Here is a 15699-nt window from a genome sequence, read left to right as displayed (position 1 = left end):
GTTCCCAGTCTATATTAGGGTAGTTGAAGTCACCTAGTATGATGGTGTTTGGAGATACATTTATCCCTCCAATGTTTTCAGGAAGGCCATGTGAGTTTCCTGAGTTTGAGAGGGTGGCCTGTAACATGCTACAAATTGCAGAGCAGTCTTGCCTATGGTTAATTGCACCTGGATGGTCTCCGATGCATCGTCGTTGCCACCAACCTTGAGGTGTGGGTGTCCTTTATGAATATGGACACCCCTCCTTTCTTGGTGTTGTCCGGATTTTGGGGCGGAGCATGATATGAGGTGAAACCTGTTAGTGCTGGGGTGCTCTCAGGAGCCTTGAACCAGGTTTCTGTCACAGCACAGACATCGATGTTCTCCATATTGAGAAGGGCCTCGAGTGCGTGCATCTTGAGATTGAGACTTCTGGCATTGAGCAGCATTACCCTTAGTTTTTTTCCTTTTTGGTGTTCTAGGGTGGTGGGTTTAGAATTTGAGCCTTGCCTAAAAAAGGCACTATGGGGGTGGCAAGAGCCTTTGCCAATATCCGGAAGCCCAGGGGTGACAGGTGCAAGCCGTCCCTTGCGAAGCAGCGTGGCTTGTCCAGCATGTCATCCCAGGCAGACAGACATTGGATCCCCTTTGAATGACAACAGAATTTAAGCCAGTTATTAAAGCTGATCATCTTATCACTGTATTGTGGCATCATTCTAGGTGAAGGTAGGATACTGCTCAAGGTCAGGGTCATACCTGCCTGGGCTACATAATCAGAGAGCTCCTCGATGTCCCTTTTCATGTAGTCCAAGGAGGTACGTCTCAGGTCGTTGACACCAGCGTGGACAATGACTGAGTTGTACTTGTACCTGCTGTTGAGAGACCTGAGTGCTTGCGTTATGTGGCGGATTCGAGCGCCCGACAGGCAGCTTACTGTGACCTTCTCCTTACTCAGTCTGGTGAGTGGGACGTCAGTGTGTCTGACTATGGAATCACCAATGACAAGTGTGTCTGGCATTTTGTTTGGCCTTAAGGGCTGTGACTGTTTGACACTCTGACTGTGTGGTCTGTGTGTTGCATGTGTTGGGTCGTGAGGTGGTAGTTGTTTGGGTGTCTGCTTTGGTGGCCTCTGCTGTTTTGGTAAATTTTTGATCAGAGCCTCCGAGTATGTCTTTGTGTGAGTATGTGTATGATTTGAAGTTGTGATGGTGCCATGTGTGACTGGGTATGTATTGTGTGTGGTTACCTTCTCCTCCTGTCTGGTCTTGCCAGTCCTATGTTGAGAGAGCTCAGCCTCCAGTTTGGCCGTATAGTTGCATCTCTCGCATGTATTTGTGTTTTGTGGGAGAAGGAGAGGATTGTCTGTGTACATGAGGCAATTGTAACATTGCCTCAATATTCCCAGGTTCACCAGTTGAGCTGGAGAGGACACTAGCAACTGATCCCTCGACATACTAGAAGTAGTAGATAAAGAGACTTTCAAAGGACTCCGAGGGAAGTGGGTTTTAGGTGGGGTACTATCTATAATAAGAGTGCTTTATCAAGGTGCAAGTACTGTAGGAGTAAGTGCTAGGCTTTACAGATAGAGAATAGTCTACTTGGGAATCAAGTAGGGATGAACTTTTCAGTTGTAGGATATGCTGGTTAGATCAGCAGTACAGTTTAACGTGTTTTATAGCAGGGGGCTGAAGGGAGCTAGGAATTGGCCCAAAAGGTTACGGGAGAGACACCAAATAGAAAACCTCTTCCATTTAAATAAGGAGGATTTTCTAGTAGTAGGTTGCCTGGCCTCCTGAAGGACCTGTAGCACGACCTCAGAAAAAAGGTGTCTATGGGGAATCAAAACCCTATCACAAGTAGGGAGAGGTGGGGATGGATGAGAAATCCCTTTGGCAGAAAACAGATGTAAGCAAACAGACCGATAATTAAAAACAGTGTTCGGTCTGACGGCAAAGAAGTTATGAGGATGCTACGCATGAACGTCACCTTTATGCCCTCTGCTATGCCAGGAGTGTTTGGGTGATGTTCAGCATACCTTAAAGCAATTGTAGGCTTTGGTAGACTGGCTGGACGTCAGACTTCCATGGCAGGAAATCCCATATGTAATGAATACTGCAGCAGCGAATGTTAGGATATCTTTCAGTTCCACAGATAGTTTGTGTATATTTTGCTGCATTTGTATATTACCTTACTACTGTGTTACCACATGCAGTCTATATATGTGTGTGTGTGTGGGGTGTGTGTGTGTGTGTGTGTATATATATATATATATATATATATATATATAGGCATACATTTGCCAGTGTTTTATTCACATAACTATTTCTACATCATTTGTATGTGCCAACTGTGCATTCTTAGTTACATGTTTATTGTGTCTTCATACAGCTTATTGTTTGCTTTGTGTTCTGTACCCGAGTCTGGACCATTTCACCCACTCAGTTTTTGCTGTTGTTGTGTCTTTCGGCTTTTCCCGGTTAGAGGTCGCCACAGCGGAACTCCGGTCCGCTAATGATTGGTAGTTGATTTTTAGTGCCGAGTTACCAGCCCTGATGCACAACCTTCAAGGAAGGTATGCCCATTCACGCATGTCTCCACGCAGAAGACGCTCTAGCTGAGAATCGAACCAGACAGCGTCTTACTGTGAGGCGACAACGCCACCACAGCACCTCAGTTATCAAATGGAAATAAACAAAGTTAAATGTGTCTTTAAACACATGTAGGCTGCATTCCCTGTCGTACAACAGTAGGCACCTAGCAGTGACAGGCCTTACAGAAAGAGCTGGTGCAAAACTATTGTGCTACAATCCTACCTTTAAAACCATTCACAACGGTAAAAAGGTCGTCCGTTGTTATTGGTATTATCTTTTATTTATTGTGTCGTTTATTTTAATTTATTATAACCAACATATTTTGGTACAGCACAATTATTTTTATGCAGATCGAAAAGCCATTAATGTGCAGCGCTGATCCGCACAACAAACATCTACCTACATCTCAACTGTTCCTGATTTAGACTCAAATTTTTAGTCTCAGTCCCTGCTAAAACTGACTTTTGGTGACGGTGTGATGAATTGCACTTAATACATAAGGACAAGAACTCTTTTCTTCAGAAATTGTATATTAATTCACGTTCTCTTATTCTGACAAGATCTCTAGTTAATAGTATTAATATTTTAAAAGTGTCCCTGACTATTTCTGGATTTGTCTCTGATTCTGTTCAGATGCGTCCCTGATTTAGACTCACACTTTTACTCTGTCCTCTCAATCCCTTCTAAAACTGACTTTTGGTGAAAATGTGATGAACTGCACTTAATACATAATTAATACATAATGACAAAAAATACAGTTAAAGACTTCTTTCACATTCTCGCATTTTGTCAATGTCTGTAGTTAATAGTGCTAATATTTTAAGCGTCCCGATTATTTCTGGATCTGTCCCTGATTTTGTTCAGATTTGTCCCTGATTTAGTTTATCGCTGTGCGCACTGCACGCACGTTACCAACAGAAAGAAAACACCAGCAGTGAAAAATAAATACTGCAATGTCTTCAAAATGAACGGTAGCCAGTTTGATGTTAAACCACTGTTTAAAAAGGAAAGTTGGCTCAGAGTACTTGAACGGCAAAAGCAAGTGAAGTCTGCAATGCATATCTGGGGTGTTTTTGTACGAGGCTGCCTTTATAATAACTCGCTGTGTCTCACTACTCGCACAGAAATACATGGCGCTGTCCTGGGGCTCCAGGTTTCTGATTTCCAAATAGAACTTTTCTACTGTAGGTCTGCTGGCTGTGAATCGGGGATCCTTCACATCTCCTTCCTCCTGCTTATCTTGTCCATAGGAGTAGTACAGGAGTTCCAGTCCCTTTCCGGGGTATTGCCTGTACCAGTACATGTTGTTGTGGTTGCTATCCAGTCTGGTGCAGTTCAGTGTAACATTTTCTCCTCTGCTGCGAGTTAGTACAGAATAACTGGTTACAGTATGAATAGCACCTGAAATTAGAAACATCAAATATAATTACTAAGCATTGTTTTCCAAGTCCTTTAGGGAAAAGTACATGTTTTATGCGCGAAGGATACGTTCAGCTGCTGAGTATTTCTATTTATATTTAGGGGATTGTTTGCAAAATAAATAAGTCTGACAGATACATTTGTAGCAAAGTAAGCAATAGCCATACCGATTATAACCTTCAAACTTTAAAAATAATGCAACTATTGTGCGACTCGCGCTGTAGTAACACAATTACTTCAGGTGTTGTTACACTAGTACAGTAGTGATTTAACTTACTGCTTAGCAAAGTCAGCAGAAACAGAGCACACAAGCGCCGCATGACCACTTGCAGTCTTGTACTATGTATCAGTCCCATCACAATGAATAACAGGAAGTGAGTTGCGTTATATAGACAATCTGAATCAAACGGAAATGAAGGGAGTAAGGTTGCATACCGATTACTGAAACCAAACGCTTCCTGTTTCTTGCAGCTACACGTGGTAATTCCATATTTCAGCTTGTGCTCCCATCTCCCATGTCCCTTAGCCCAACAGGTGATTGTCACCAACCCCACTCGTGGGTGTGGATTATGGGTTAAAAATACGTATTGTAAGGGTCTCCGTTATGGAAAGACCTAAAATGTTATTTCTGCAGCAGCAGTCATACCTCTCAAGTGCTCTTCATTACGAGGAACGTACCTCACTTGAGGTCTTAAAAAGTTCATGTTCCTCAAAGTTCCACATTGAAAGACTCTGTCCCACATTCAGTGTTAGGAATTTTCTTTAATGAAACCCATGGTAAATAAAAACGAATCATATTAATTCATTAAAATATCTTCTTTATAAGTAAAACCAGCATATTTTAACCATCCTATGACCTTCTTAGTTGAAGAAGTTAGTAAGCCATTAGTGTGTGTTCCACATTTTGCCCATTTGTTCCACATTATGAGGCCTGGTGTTCCTCATTTTGGAAACTGAAGGTTGAGAGCTATGAGCAGCACTTTCCTAGTACTAAGACGGCACGGCGCACGGGGTGCGCTGGCTCTTGTAGATGCGCAGGAATAATTTTAAAAGAAAAAACATGCAAGTTAAATCACCAGTTAGTTATTTAAAGAGAAGTAGCAATTGCTTTTACTTTTATTTTAATACATGTATTTCTGAAACGCATGAAGTCATGCCTATGTTAATGTAATGCGCTTGCTTTACCGTACCTAGTGTCAGGAAAGCAGGATTAGCTGGCTCTGACTTAATTTATGTAAAGACAAAACAAAGAAATTGGATATATCATGTTTTTTCCAGATACGAGCCATATACATGAATATACAGTGTCTGTAATAATTATTATTTTATTGGACTATCTGAGCTATTGTCTGTCTAATCCAATAAAGGCAAGTCAGTGATCAGAAGCTGCAATCATCAGATCTAAAGTAATTAATCCAGTACATAACCCTGCAAAATCAATAAATAACACACAGCTTCTAGAAAGAAATAGGGAATAAAATCAATAAACAATACACACATTACAAAAAGAAACAAAACTGTAGACAAACACTTTTTTCTATTTGTCAGGTGCTAAATCAAACATATCTGTAAACATACAATTAATAGGCAGCAAAATAAGGGGCACTTTAAATAAAAAGGTGAGGGGCGGGGGTACGAAACAATCAGCCTATAACTATGACAAGATCTAATCTTTTTTTTTTTTTTTGTAAACACAGGCAAAAAGGCATACACCACAAAATACTGGGAAAACATACTGATACAATTTAAGTTCTTAGGCGCTGCAGTCTTCTTTTAATTGTGTGTACAGTTATGGACACCTCAAATTTTATTAAACCTGTAACTCAACCAATACCTTTTTAATTTACAACGCAGATGTCTCTGAAATATCACTACAGATACTAGATGGCAAAAAAAATCTGATATTTTTTATCATGCTACTGGCCTACCATATCATGTACCCACTATAGCTAAACAATTAAAATACTTCTATGTCAGATTAGAATGTAGCTCCATTTGACCATAGTTTTTTTTTCTTTTTCTGGGTAAAAACTAGAAGACACTTTTCTCAAGTAGTTATAAATGTGAGATTTTTCGATTCAAAACAATTTAACACAGGGCATGTTGATACCAAGATTCCAAGATGAAATATAACATTGGACTCCGTATTTGTCCCACTTGGGATGAATATCCCTATTGTTATGGTTCATACATTCTCGACCTCTTAGTGCTGGAAATCTGGACAAAGCATAACAAAATTGGGGACAAAGGCTCAAAAATGGGGACAGGTTTTAAATATTGCTTTTATTAACTTAGAAAGTTGCTAAAGTAACAGGGTTTGCGTTAACATAAATTTTTCCGAAGGATTTGAAGTCTGAAACATAAATGTATTTCATTATTTAGTGACTTCAATCACCAGATCATTACGGTGATTTGCCAGAAAATCATACATTTATAAGAAACAGATCAAAAATATGAGGCAAAAATCTGGACATTCTACGAAAATCTGGACGGTTAAGAGGTAGTGTGTCTGATGATTAGTCCGTTTATATTTACTGATCCTGCTTTCCATCCTGATGTGTTTCTATATAATAAAGCATCTTAAACGAGCCACCCTGCCTGCTTGTCAAGTACAGAGAGACAAGTGACATGACAGCTTAAAGTGCAGTTTGTCAACGTCTTTACGCAGTACTTTAACAATGGCACAGTTTAATGTCTGTCCTGCAAAAGTTAATGTTTCTGACTCTGGGAACATCTGCTCTCAGCACCAGGAATCTGTTCTTACAGCATACAAAGCAGTAAGGAAAGTCGGAGTTTAGTGTCTTCATAGGAGGGGTCAAACACAAATAAAATAAAAGCATCAGGAGAAAAAGGACCCGGAAGCTGCCTACCAAACGTCACCAGAATTGTTTATAGTACTGCTTCCTTCCCAGAGACGTTTAGAGCAGCACTTTCTTCATAAAGGATGCATAGCATGTTAGTAACTGGGATTGTTTTCGTATTTTTCTGTAAGTAGTTTTCATTGTTACTGAAATACCAATGTAAGCACTTCGGAAAAGCCTCTGTTATTTCTAGGTTTCTATCCCCGAGCGCACGCACACATGCGCACCAAGGCTACTGTCACTGGGGTCTGGGGTAATAATAATAAGGATTCTTGGCTGAAGCAGGTAAATATGTAGGATAGGATGGCGCAGCAAAACATCGCTAAGTACTAGTCAGGTTTGTTACACAGATCTTGTGATACACTGGGCTAGCAAACTGTCTTTCCCTTTCTCATGTCATACATTTGTATCCCATACTATTTCGTTGGGCTAATTGGCCGAGGGTATCAAACATTAAATTTAGAAAATGTATGTTTCTCTTGTTTGTGCATGCAGGTAGACAGTCCCGGAGCCAGCAACATGCCGTATTCCAGAAAGAAAAAGCAGCCACTGCGACCCAGGGACAGACTGTGGTATTAACTGCCTCTTACCAGACAACCAGTACTAACCCCAATCTATTTTGGTATCGCCAGTATTCCGGACGGGGCATAGAATATTTGCTGCATGCAGACACCTTCGATGGAGTGTATGGCAAAGATGACAAGGAAAAGTCCAGATTTAACATAACCGTGGATAGCAAGGAGAAAACAACACAGCTCTTCATTGTAAACATTGTACCGTCGGACTCGGCAGTCTATTACTGTGCTGTGAGCGACACAGTGATGGGTTTGCAATCAGCTAGATGCATAAAAACTAGCGTGTGGTTCCTCTAGCTTTATTGTAACATGCTGCCTAGTGCCTACTATACCTATTAACCTCTTATTGTCAGAAATCTTGACAAAGCCTAAAATAATGTAGTGGCAAATGCCCAAATAAGGGACAGATTTAAATATTGCTCTTATAAACTAAACAATGCTAGAATAACAAGATTTGTATTAACATACATTTTCTGAAGGATATGGAATGTAAAACGCATATGTATATCATTATATAGTGATTTCAGTCCTCAGTAATTTGCAAAATAAATAAATAATGAAAGAAATACATGAATAAATAGAAACACAAATTTTATGAGAAACAGACAAGAACTACAAGGCAAAAATCATGACGTTCTGCAAAAATCTGTAAATTTGGGAGGCGTGCTGCCCACCTCCTTTCTTTGCATCATACCCCATCTAGCACATAAGTATTTTTATGATTAATCACCATAATTCAACCTCTGAGCATCAAACCCCTCAACCTCTTATCCCAAGAAATCTGGACAGAGCCTAAAATAATGGGGTGGTGGTGGTGGTGGTGGTGGGGGGGGGGCAAAGCCTCCAAAATAGAGACAGATTTTAAATGTTACTCTTATAAACGCAACAACTTTTTAGAATAACAGTATTTGTGTTACCACATATTTTCTGAAGGACATGAAGACTGAAAGTTAAATATTTGTAATTATTTAATGACTTAGTGATTTGCCAGAAAAGCACAAATTTTACGAGAAACAGGCCAAACATATGAGGCAAAAATCTGGGCATTCTGCGAAAATCTGGACAGCTGAGAGGTACAGTATGCTGAACATATATTATACGACAGTTTTTCAACAATTTTGGTGATTGATCACCATACCTCACCCTCTCAGCAATGAGTATTATGACACTGTTTTTTATAAAAACTTACAGCTCAAGTGCTCCTTGTTATGGACACTCAATATCCCAGACTGTTCAACACTGAATGTGTCTGCTACACATTTATTAGAAATTTTAAACAAATAAACGCAGTGCATCATATTAATTAATCAAAATAATTTCTTGCTACCTATAAAGTAACACCTTTTAGCCATGCTGTGAGCTGTCTAGTTGAAGTTATTAGTAAACCTTCTGTATTTTGCTCATTTATTTCACATTATTAGAGGCAATGTTCCACATTTTTGAAACAAAGCTCTCAACCGAATAAGAACAAATCTCAACAGACCCAGGGGCAAATTAAGAAATAATCAGAGACAAGTTTGACAACCAGGGACACTTTTTAAAATGTTAGTTTTTGAGGCATTGGCAGAGTAAGATAATATGAATTAATGTAAAATAACATTAAATAAATAAATATACATTTTTGGAAGCAAAATCAGTCTATAACTCCTAATTATTGCCATTATTAAATTTAATTCACCATCTTTTCTCTGAACATAACCAGTTTTAGGAGCGATTAAAAGGGATGGAGCTAAAATTTGAGTAAAAATCAGACAAACCTGAAAACTGGGGACAGTTGAGTGGTGTTTGGAGATGCCAGGTCTAGTGTTATACACGCCACTGGCTTTTAAAATCATAGCAGAGGTGTCACAGATGGATGTTATGCTGTCTTTTATTTTCATAACAGTTGAAAAATAAGAGTTCTGACATTATAAGGTCAGCCAAGGGGTGTGTGAGGTGTGGGGAGGGTGTGGTGGTTACTACTGCACATCTTGGGGGAGTCCCCATATAAACAATCACAAAGGTGCAGGAGCACTTTCTCAGCTCTGAGTACAAGGTCTTCAGATACTATTGTGTCTTAGCAAGTGATATTAAACAATTTAAGCACTCTTGTAAAGGTGTAATATATGAAGAAATGAGTAACTGTGTGAGGAGCAACACTAATAGTGCCCAAGAGCTATGTCAACCACAATTAATATCTCAGTTTAGTTCTGAATGTGTTCCTATTTTATTTTTCAATACAGTATTTGGATGGCAAGATGCTTGGGGAACTTTTGCTTTGATGGTTGGAGTCAGAAAGAAAGATATGAAAAAGAGAAAAATGCATTTCTCCAGACATCAAGCTATTCCTTTCATGCTTGACAGTAGCCTTTCCCTGCAAATACATGTATATTATTATTTAAGTAAAACAAATAAATGCACATGTGCACGTTTAATAATCCAGTTATTATCTAATTTCCATCTTAGAGTAAAGAATGTATCAACTGGATTTGAGGATATAAGGATTGACACTGTTCTCCACACACACACCCTGTTGGTTACTGTACGAGCAATAAAATGACAAAGGACTCAATCCTGTTCTCATAGCCGGCATTAGACTCCAGAGAACCCTGTGGTCACTGGGGGGCCTGTTACTGATTCTGGGTGCCCCAACTACAGCAAGTTATCTTGATATTTTGTAAAATGTCTGTCAAACCAACAAAAGCTAGTACAGCAATCCTGTATACCTGTTAAACTGAGTGTCTAATAAATCACTTGTATTTGTATCTGCTTTAACATTTAAATATGTCTCTGGTTATAGTAACAGTGCTTTGTCAAGTAATAGGCTTCACAATTCCATTACATATTTTACCACTGACGTAGTGCCCCTGGCTGAGTTAAATCTTGCTGGTGGACATTCTCTTCACTAAAATGAAGAACATAGCCAGCTTTTGGTACCTGCATTACCTGTGGCTACAGGGGCCCTTTAATCTTCCTTGGCTCTGTGGGGACCCCACGAAGGCTGCTACTGATTGGGGAAAATGAGTAGAAAAAAATGTACTAGTGTTCTGATTATGCTTTTTAAACTGAACAGGGTTGTGATATTACCCTGTTATAATAAAGTTGATAATGAACATGAGTAAGGTAAGTAAGCACTAGAGATCAGCAGCCCAGAGTGGCTGACCTCATGGCAAACCTTGGATTTAAGAAGAGCTAATGTTTCCAATCTTCTGGGATGGCTTTCTCTTTCAGGGAGTTTTATAAATACTGGCAGAACACCAGATACTCTAATTCTCAACTTCTTTGTTCAAGAATTCTGGGCAAAGATAAAAATAATAGCTAAAAAAAAAAACATAATCAGGGATGCACACACAAAAATACTCAAAATCAGGAATACATTTTAAATATTATTTTTATTTACTTACAAAGTTAATAGAACAGTGCATTTTGCATCAACATGCATTTTAGACAATAGAATAATAAAACTGATATCTGCTTTTACTGTTTGTCACCAGTGTTGCACAATGTATTGCTGTCTGCCAAAATAAGTGCAAAACCAGTATTGCTACGGCTTATGTATATGTGTGTGTATGTATGTGTGTAAAAAATCACTGAATTTTATCTGTGCACACATCCAATAATGCCACAACACATGCATTACTCTTCTGGATAGCAGTACAAAAGTGTAGTTAATAAGTAAGTATATTTCAAAAGTAAGGCATAAACTATATCACAGAACATTCAGACACTTAAATCTCCTAAGAGTCTGGTGGCCCCCACTCCAAAGACTGTATCAATGTATTCTAACATGGACTTACTCATGGCCTGTTCCCTGAGCCATACCCATTCTAAAACCAACCCTGCTCAGATGTGTGTGTGTACAGAAAGTTTCTTCAGATTTTGTGGGAGACCAGGGATGGTGTGGTCATTACTTCTTTAATTTTCATCACTACTAAACATTAAAGATGTGCACAGGAGGTCATTATAAGTAGTCTCTGGGCTGGAGACAGTGTAGTCATTGTTTCTTTTACTTTCTCAAAAATGTCAGAGGTATATGTGGAGTGACGAGGCATACTATGTGCACGTATGACAGCAGTCACTTGAAATACATGACTGTGGCCATTTGTACCTCTGCTTTTATCCCAATCTAATACCAGAGGGATGTAGAGGCAGTGATCATCTTTGTTTTGGTTGGGGGGAGCAGGGAGGCAGGAAGTTTTACCAGACAGGATCTCTGTAGCCTCACAACAATAGACATGTTTATTGTGAGCTACTATTCTGTCATCTTTGAACATTAAGCCTTGGGCACAAAGAAAAAGAAAAAAGACTAAAACTATTTTCTTACTCATGATTTTTGTTTGGGTGATCATTGGATTAAAAGGTTGGGAAATTGCTCTAAAATGCATCTCAGAGCATCTATAACCCTATGGCTTTCAGGAACCCAAGCTTAATGGAGTTTACTGTGCTGTCTTGGTCAGGAAAGGTGCATCAAAAGGATGCAAGGAAAACTAAAGTTGAACAGCAGCACTGAATTTCTTTCCTTAATCATAATTTCTGTTCAAGTCATCACTAGATGAAGAGGTTGTGTAAAAAGAAATAAAAAACATTGAAATACACTTCAGAGCATATAGCAAGTAATGTATTCTTAAAAGCTCAAAAGTTGAGGCAAAATCCGAGAAAAGGAAAAAAAGTAATGTGCATGGTGTGGGGAGCTCAAGCTAGAGAGAAACAGAGGGTAGCGCTGGAGGTTATTTGTGTAGTTATGTGTTTTGTGGGGGTGAAACAGTAGGCAGTACTTAGGGTGCCATTTCACTGAAGTCCAACCCTGTACATAGAGTTAATTGTAATGTATCATTGTTGCAAGTAAATGCCAATAACTGTGAATGTTCATTTGTGAGATGGGCCAACATGATGTGTTAGTTATGTAGGCCTGTCTTAATGTAAGAACATTGTAGCTACAGCTCAGTCTGTCTATATTACTCCTAAACGTTTGCAGCATGAACTAAAAGGTTGCTTAGGGAGGGTGACCGGTGACAATGACAGGGTGATACTTAGACTAGAAGTACTCAGGGGACCCTAAACTTGACATTTCATGGGCTCCTCCAAAATGCTAACAGCAGCCTTGGCTGTGCTGTATGACAGAAATCATATTGTGAACACACTCCCCAGGATTCAGCAAGCTCTGCATAGAGTGCAGGAATAGTGCAAGAGCTGCTGCAAGCAATATGGCCGCTGAGCAATCCAGAAATAAGCCCCTGAGACGTACACTATTCCCGCACAGACACCACTGCTTTATGCTAATTTCCTCATTTGCTGGTGAAAACCATGCAAATGAGGTGAATTAGCGATCCAGAAAGCAGGCAGGCATCTGTGCAGGAACAATGTAATCTGCAGAAATGTATTCGGTTACTAACAGAATACATTTCTGCAAATTACAAAACGGAGGCATGACAGCTCAAAAGAAAGCATGTGGCCAAATATAGGGCCATTGGCATGAGAAATAGTTGCAAAATCATAAAACATAACTTTAATTTATTTTGGCTGATTTCGGGCAGTGGTACACAAATGGGATCGGCCCGAAAATAAGAAAAAAGTTGGAACTAAGCTTTTAAGCTCAAATCAGCATTCTGCCATAATAGTCAATGGCATGCATAAGACAACAATACCAGGGAATAGTGGTTGCTAAGGGGAAGGCTATTTGTGAGTTTTGTAATCATGAATTAGCAGTCAGTTTTATGCAAATGAGGGGAGTGATACTGAATCACAAATTTCCTTTCAGTGTTAGCATACACACAAAAGTGTAGGTGCAGCAACACCATGGTATAAGTATAAGTGGTAGATGACCTCATAAGGGGGAGTGTCATGCATGCTGTAAGCTTATTAGAGCTCTATGGCCTGTGTTTACCCTTAGCTAAGCACAGCTAAGGAAGGGGGTGTGTCTGAGGCTGCCTAGCAGTGTTTACATTGCCTAATCAGGTGTGCACGCCACGCACCGGGTGTCAAACAAAAAAAAAAAAACAAAAACAAAAGAAAAAGAAAAAAAAAAAATAGCTACTCTGTTCACATCAGAGCACTGGGTATGCAGGGCACACCTCGGGGCTTAAACAGGAAGGCAATGGGAAGGGAAAACAGCAGTAGGAAGGCAATCAAGAACTAGCATAGCTGGTAGGTGTAGTTTATTAGAATCAGCCAATTACACAGGCAGCAGCCCAGCCCAGCACACTACTATAAACTATGCAAACACCTTTCACTCTGTTTTTTCCCACAAACTCTATACCACCGGTGTACACAGTCAGGGAAATTTTACCTGACAAAACTAACAAAATGTTAGGGCCTGCTGTTGCTCTCATAAATCAATATGTGGAAGACACTGAGGGTGGTGAGGATGTGAATGCTGACAACCAACCCACAGTGAGGGTACAGATCCAGGGTAACCTACCAGGGGCTACATGAGCTGGAGATAGTGGAGCGCTATAAGGTGGACAGGGACATTCTACAGCAAATTGTTGATCTGTGCCGCACAGTACCAACAGAGGGGAACCCATCCCAGTGGATACCAAGGTATGTGTAGGCTTAAGAATACAAGCCACAGGTACCTTCCAAAGGCCAACTGGGGATATCATGGGGATCTCACAGGCATCAGCATCCAGGGTACTCCACCAGTTCCTGGATGCCATGTCAGCACATGTCGGTGAGCACATATATTTCCTCAACACCCGTGAGGCGTGGACCAGCAATATGAGTCCTTCCACCAAACAGCAGAATACCCTGAGGCAGTGGGTGCTATAGACTGCATGCACATGCACATCAAAGCACCACCCGGCAAGCAGGGTAGGGTCTACATAAACCTCAAGGGCTTCCCCTCCATCAACTGCCATACATAAACTGCAAGGGCTTCCTCTCCATCAACTGCCAGGTCATGTGCGATGCTCAGGGTATTATCTTGAATGTGCATGCTGGCAGCCCTGGAAGCTATCATGACTCCCACATCTGGCATATGACACAGCTGTACCAGAAATTTGCCAGTGGGGACATCCCATATGGCCACCTAGTGGGAGAAGCTGGTTACGCACTAGAGCCGTGGCTGATGACACCTATCAGAAATGCACACACACCCGAACAAGAACTCCATAATGAGGCACATGCACAAACCAGAATCATAATAGAGCATGTGTTTGGGATACTCAAGTCACAGTTCTGCTGCCTGAACATATCCAGTGGAGCCTTGCAGTACTCTCCAGCTCTATGTACACAAATGTTCATTGTATGTGCCATGCTACACAATATGATCCTGTGGAAATAGCTGCAGCAGGAACAGCACAGGACAAGGCCACACAGCCCCCCATCATTGCCAAGGCCATCATAGGCACAGAGGGACTCGGAGGAGGAGGGACAACCTGAGCCTGCCCATGTAGGCAGAAGGAGATGTGCCCAGTATGCCCAGGCTTTGGCAAAGAGGCAACACATAGCACATACACTGACACGGTAGGGATCCAGGGAATGACACATCTCTCTGACTTGCACATACAGTAAAAGGGATGCCAAACATGACACTACCTGTGCTTTACCATGTATAGGGAGTGTTCTATGTGCATCTGACATAGTCAGCCCTCCAGCATCATCCTCAATACTGGCACAGCCACAAGGTAAGTCACTCTTCCTATCAATTGCTGAATTGAGTAGTATGTTCTGCTAGTTGTATCTATAGTATGGATGTGAGCATGTAAGGGAATCAGGTGCCTGATTGGGATGGTAGCAGATAATGGTCACCTCTATGGGCAGCATGAAATCCATAACAAATACTGGTGTCAGCAAAGTAGGCAGTACTAGACAAGGTGACAAATCCCACTGCAGTACATGTGGTGGCCAAAATGTATGTCCATAGGACACACACACACATGCATGTCAGTGACACATACCCAACACCAGCCTCAGCCAATAGGGCAGATGTAGATGACCATAAAGAAAGGCTGTGCTAAGGCCTCCAATTGATGGCAATGGTGAACAGCCCCCCCTCCTCCAGACCTACACGGACAGACTACAACAGGTCTGGCAGTTGTATGTTAGTTCTGAAGGGTAAGAAGTCTGAAACTGAAATGCAGGTCAATAAAACCTAAGATCTGTACTCCACTGATATGCCTCTAGTCTGCATGATAGGTCAGAATACAAAATGAAAAGGAAGCCAGCAGAGCACCTGAAATACCAGCACAGTCATAGCAAATGTTTACAGTTGTTAGGTTTGGCCCCCCACCACAATCCTATGTAGAAATGCAGTAACATGTATGTGTGGGTTTAATAACAGTGGAGCACAGATTA

General features: G+C 40.7%; 2 gene segments (V, D, J or C); one reads left to right on the top strand and one right to left on the bottom strand.

Moving 5' to 3' along the window:
- Positions 1–3344: 3344 nt before the first annotated feature.
- Positions 3345–4342, bottom strand: LOC122807998. The segment is given in 2 exon segments: positions 3345–3971; positions 4267–4342. Coding segments are annotated over 2 exon segments (567 nt in total).
- Positions 4343–6901: 2559 nt separating this feature from the next.
- Positions 6902–7898, top strand: LOC122807997. The segment is given in 2 exon segments: positions 6902–6976; positions 7346–7898. Coding segments are annotated over 2 exon segments (420 nt in total).
- Positions 7899–15699: the final 7801 nt, after the last annotated feature.

The sequence above is a fragment of the Protopterus annectens genome, chromosome 8.part0 (assembly GCF_019279795.1).
Source record: "Protopterus annectens isolate FY-2018-M chromosome 8.part0, PAN1.0, whole genome shotgun sequence".
NCBI classification, from domain to species: Eukaryota; Metazoa; Chordata; order Ceratodontiformes; family Protopteridae; genus Protopterus; species Protopterus annectens.
The sequence above is the reverse complement of the archived record's forward strand: the minus strand, read 5'-3'. Positions and strand labels throughout refer to the sequence as shown.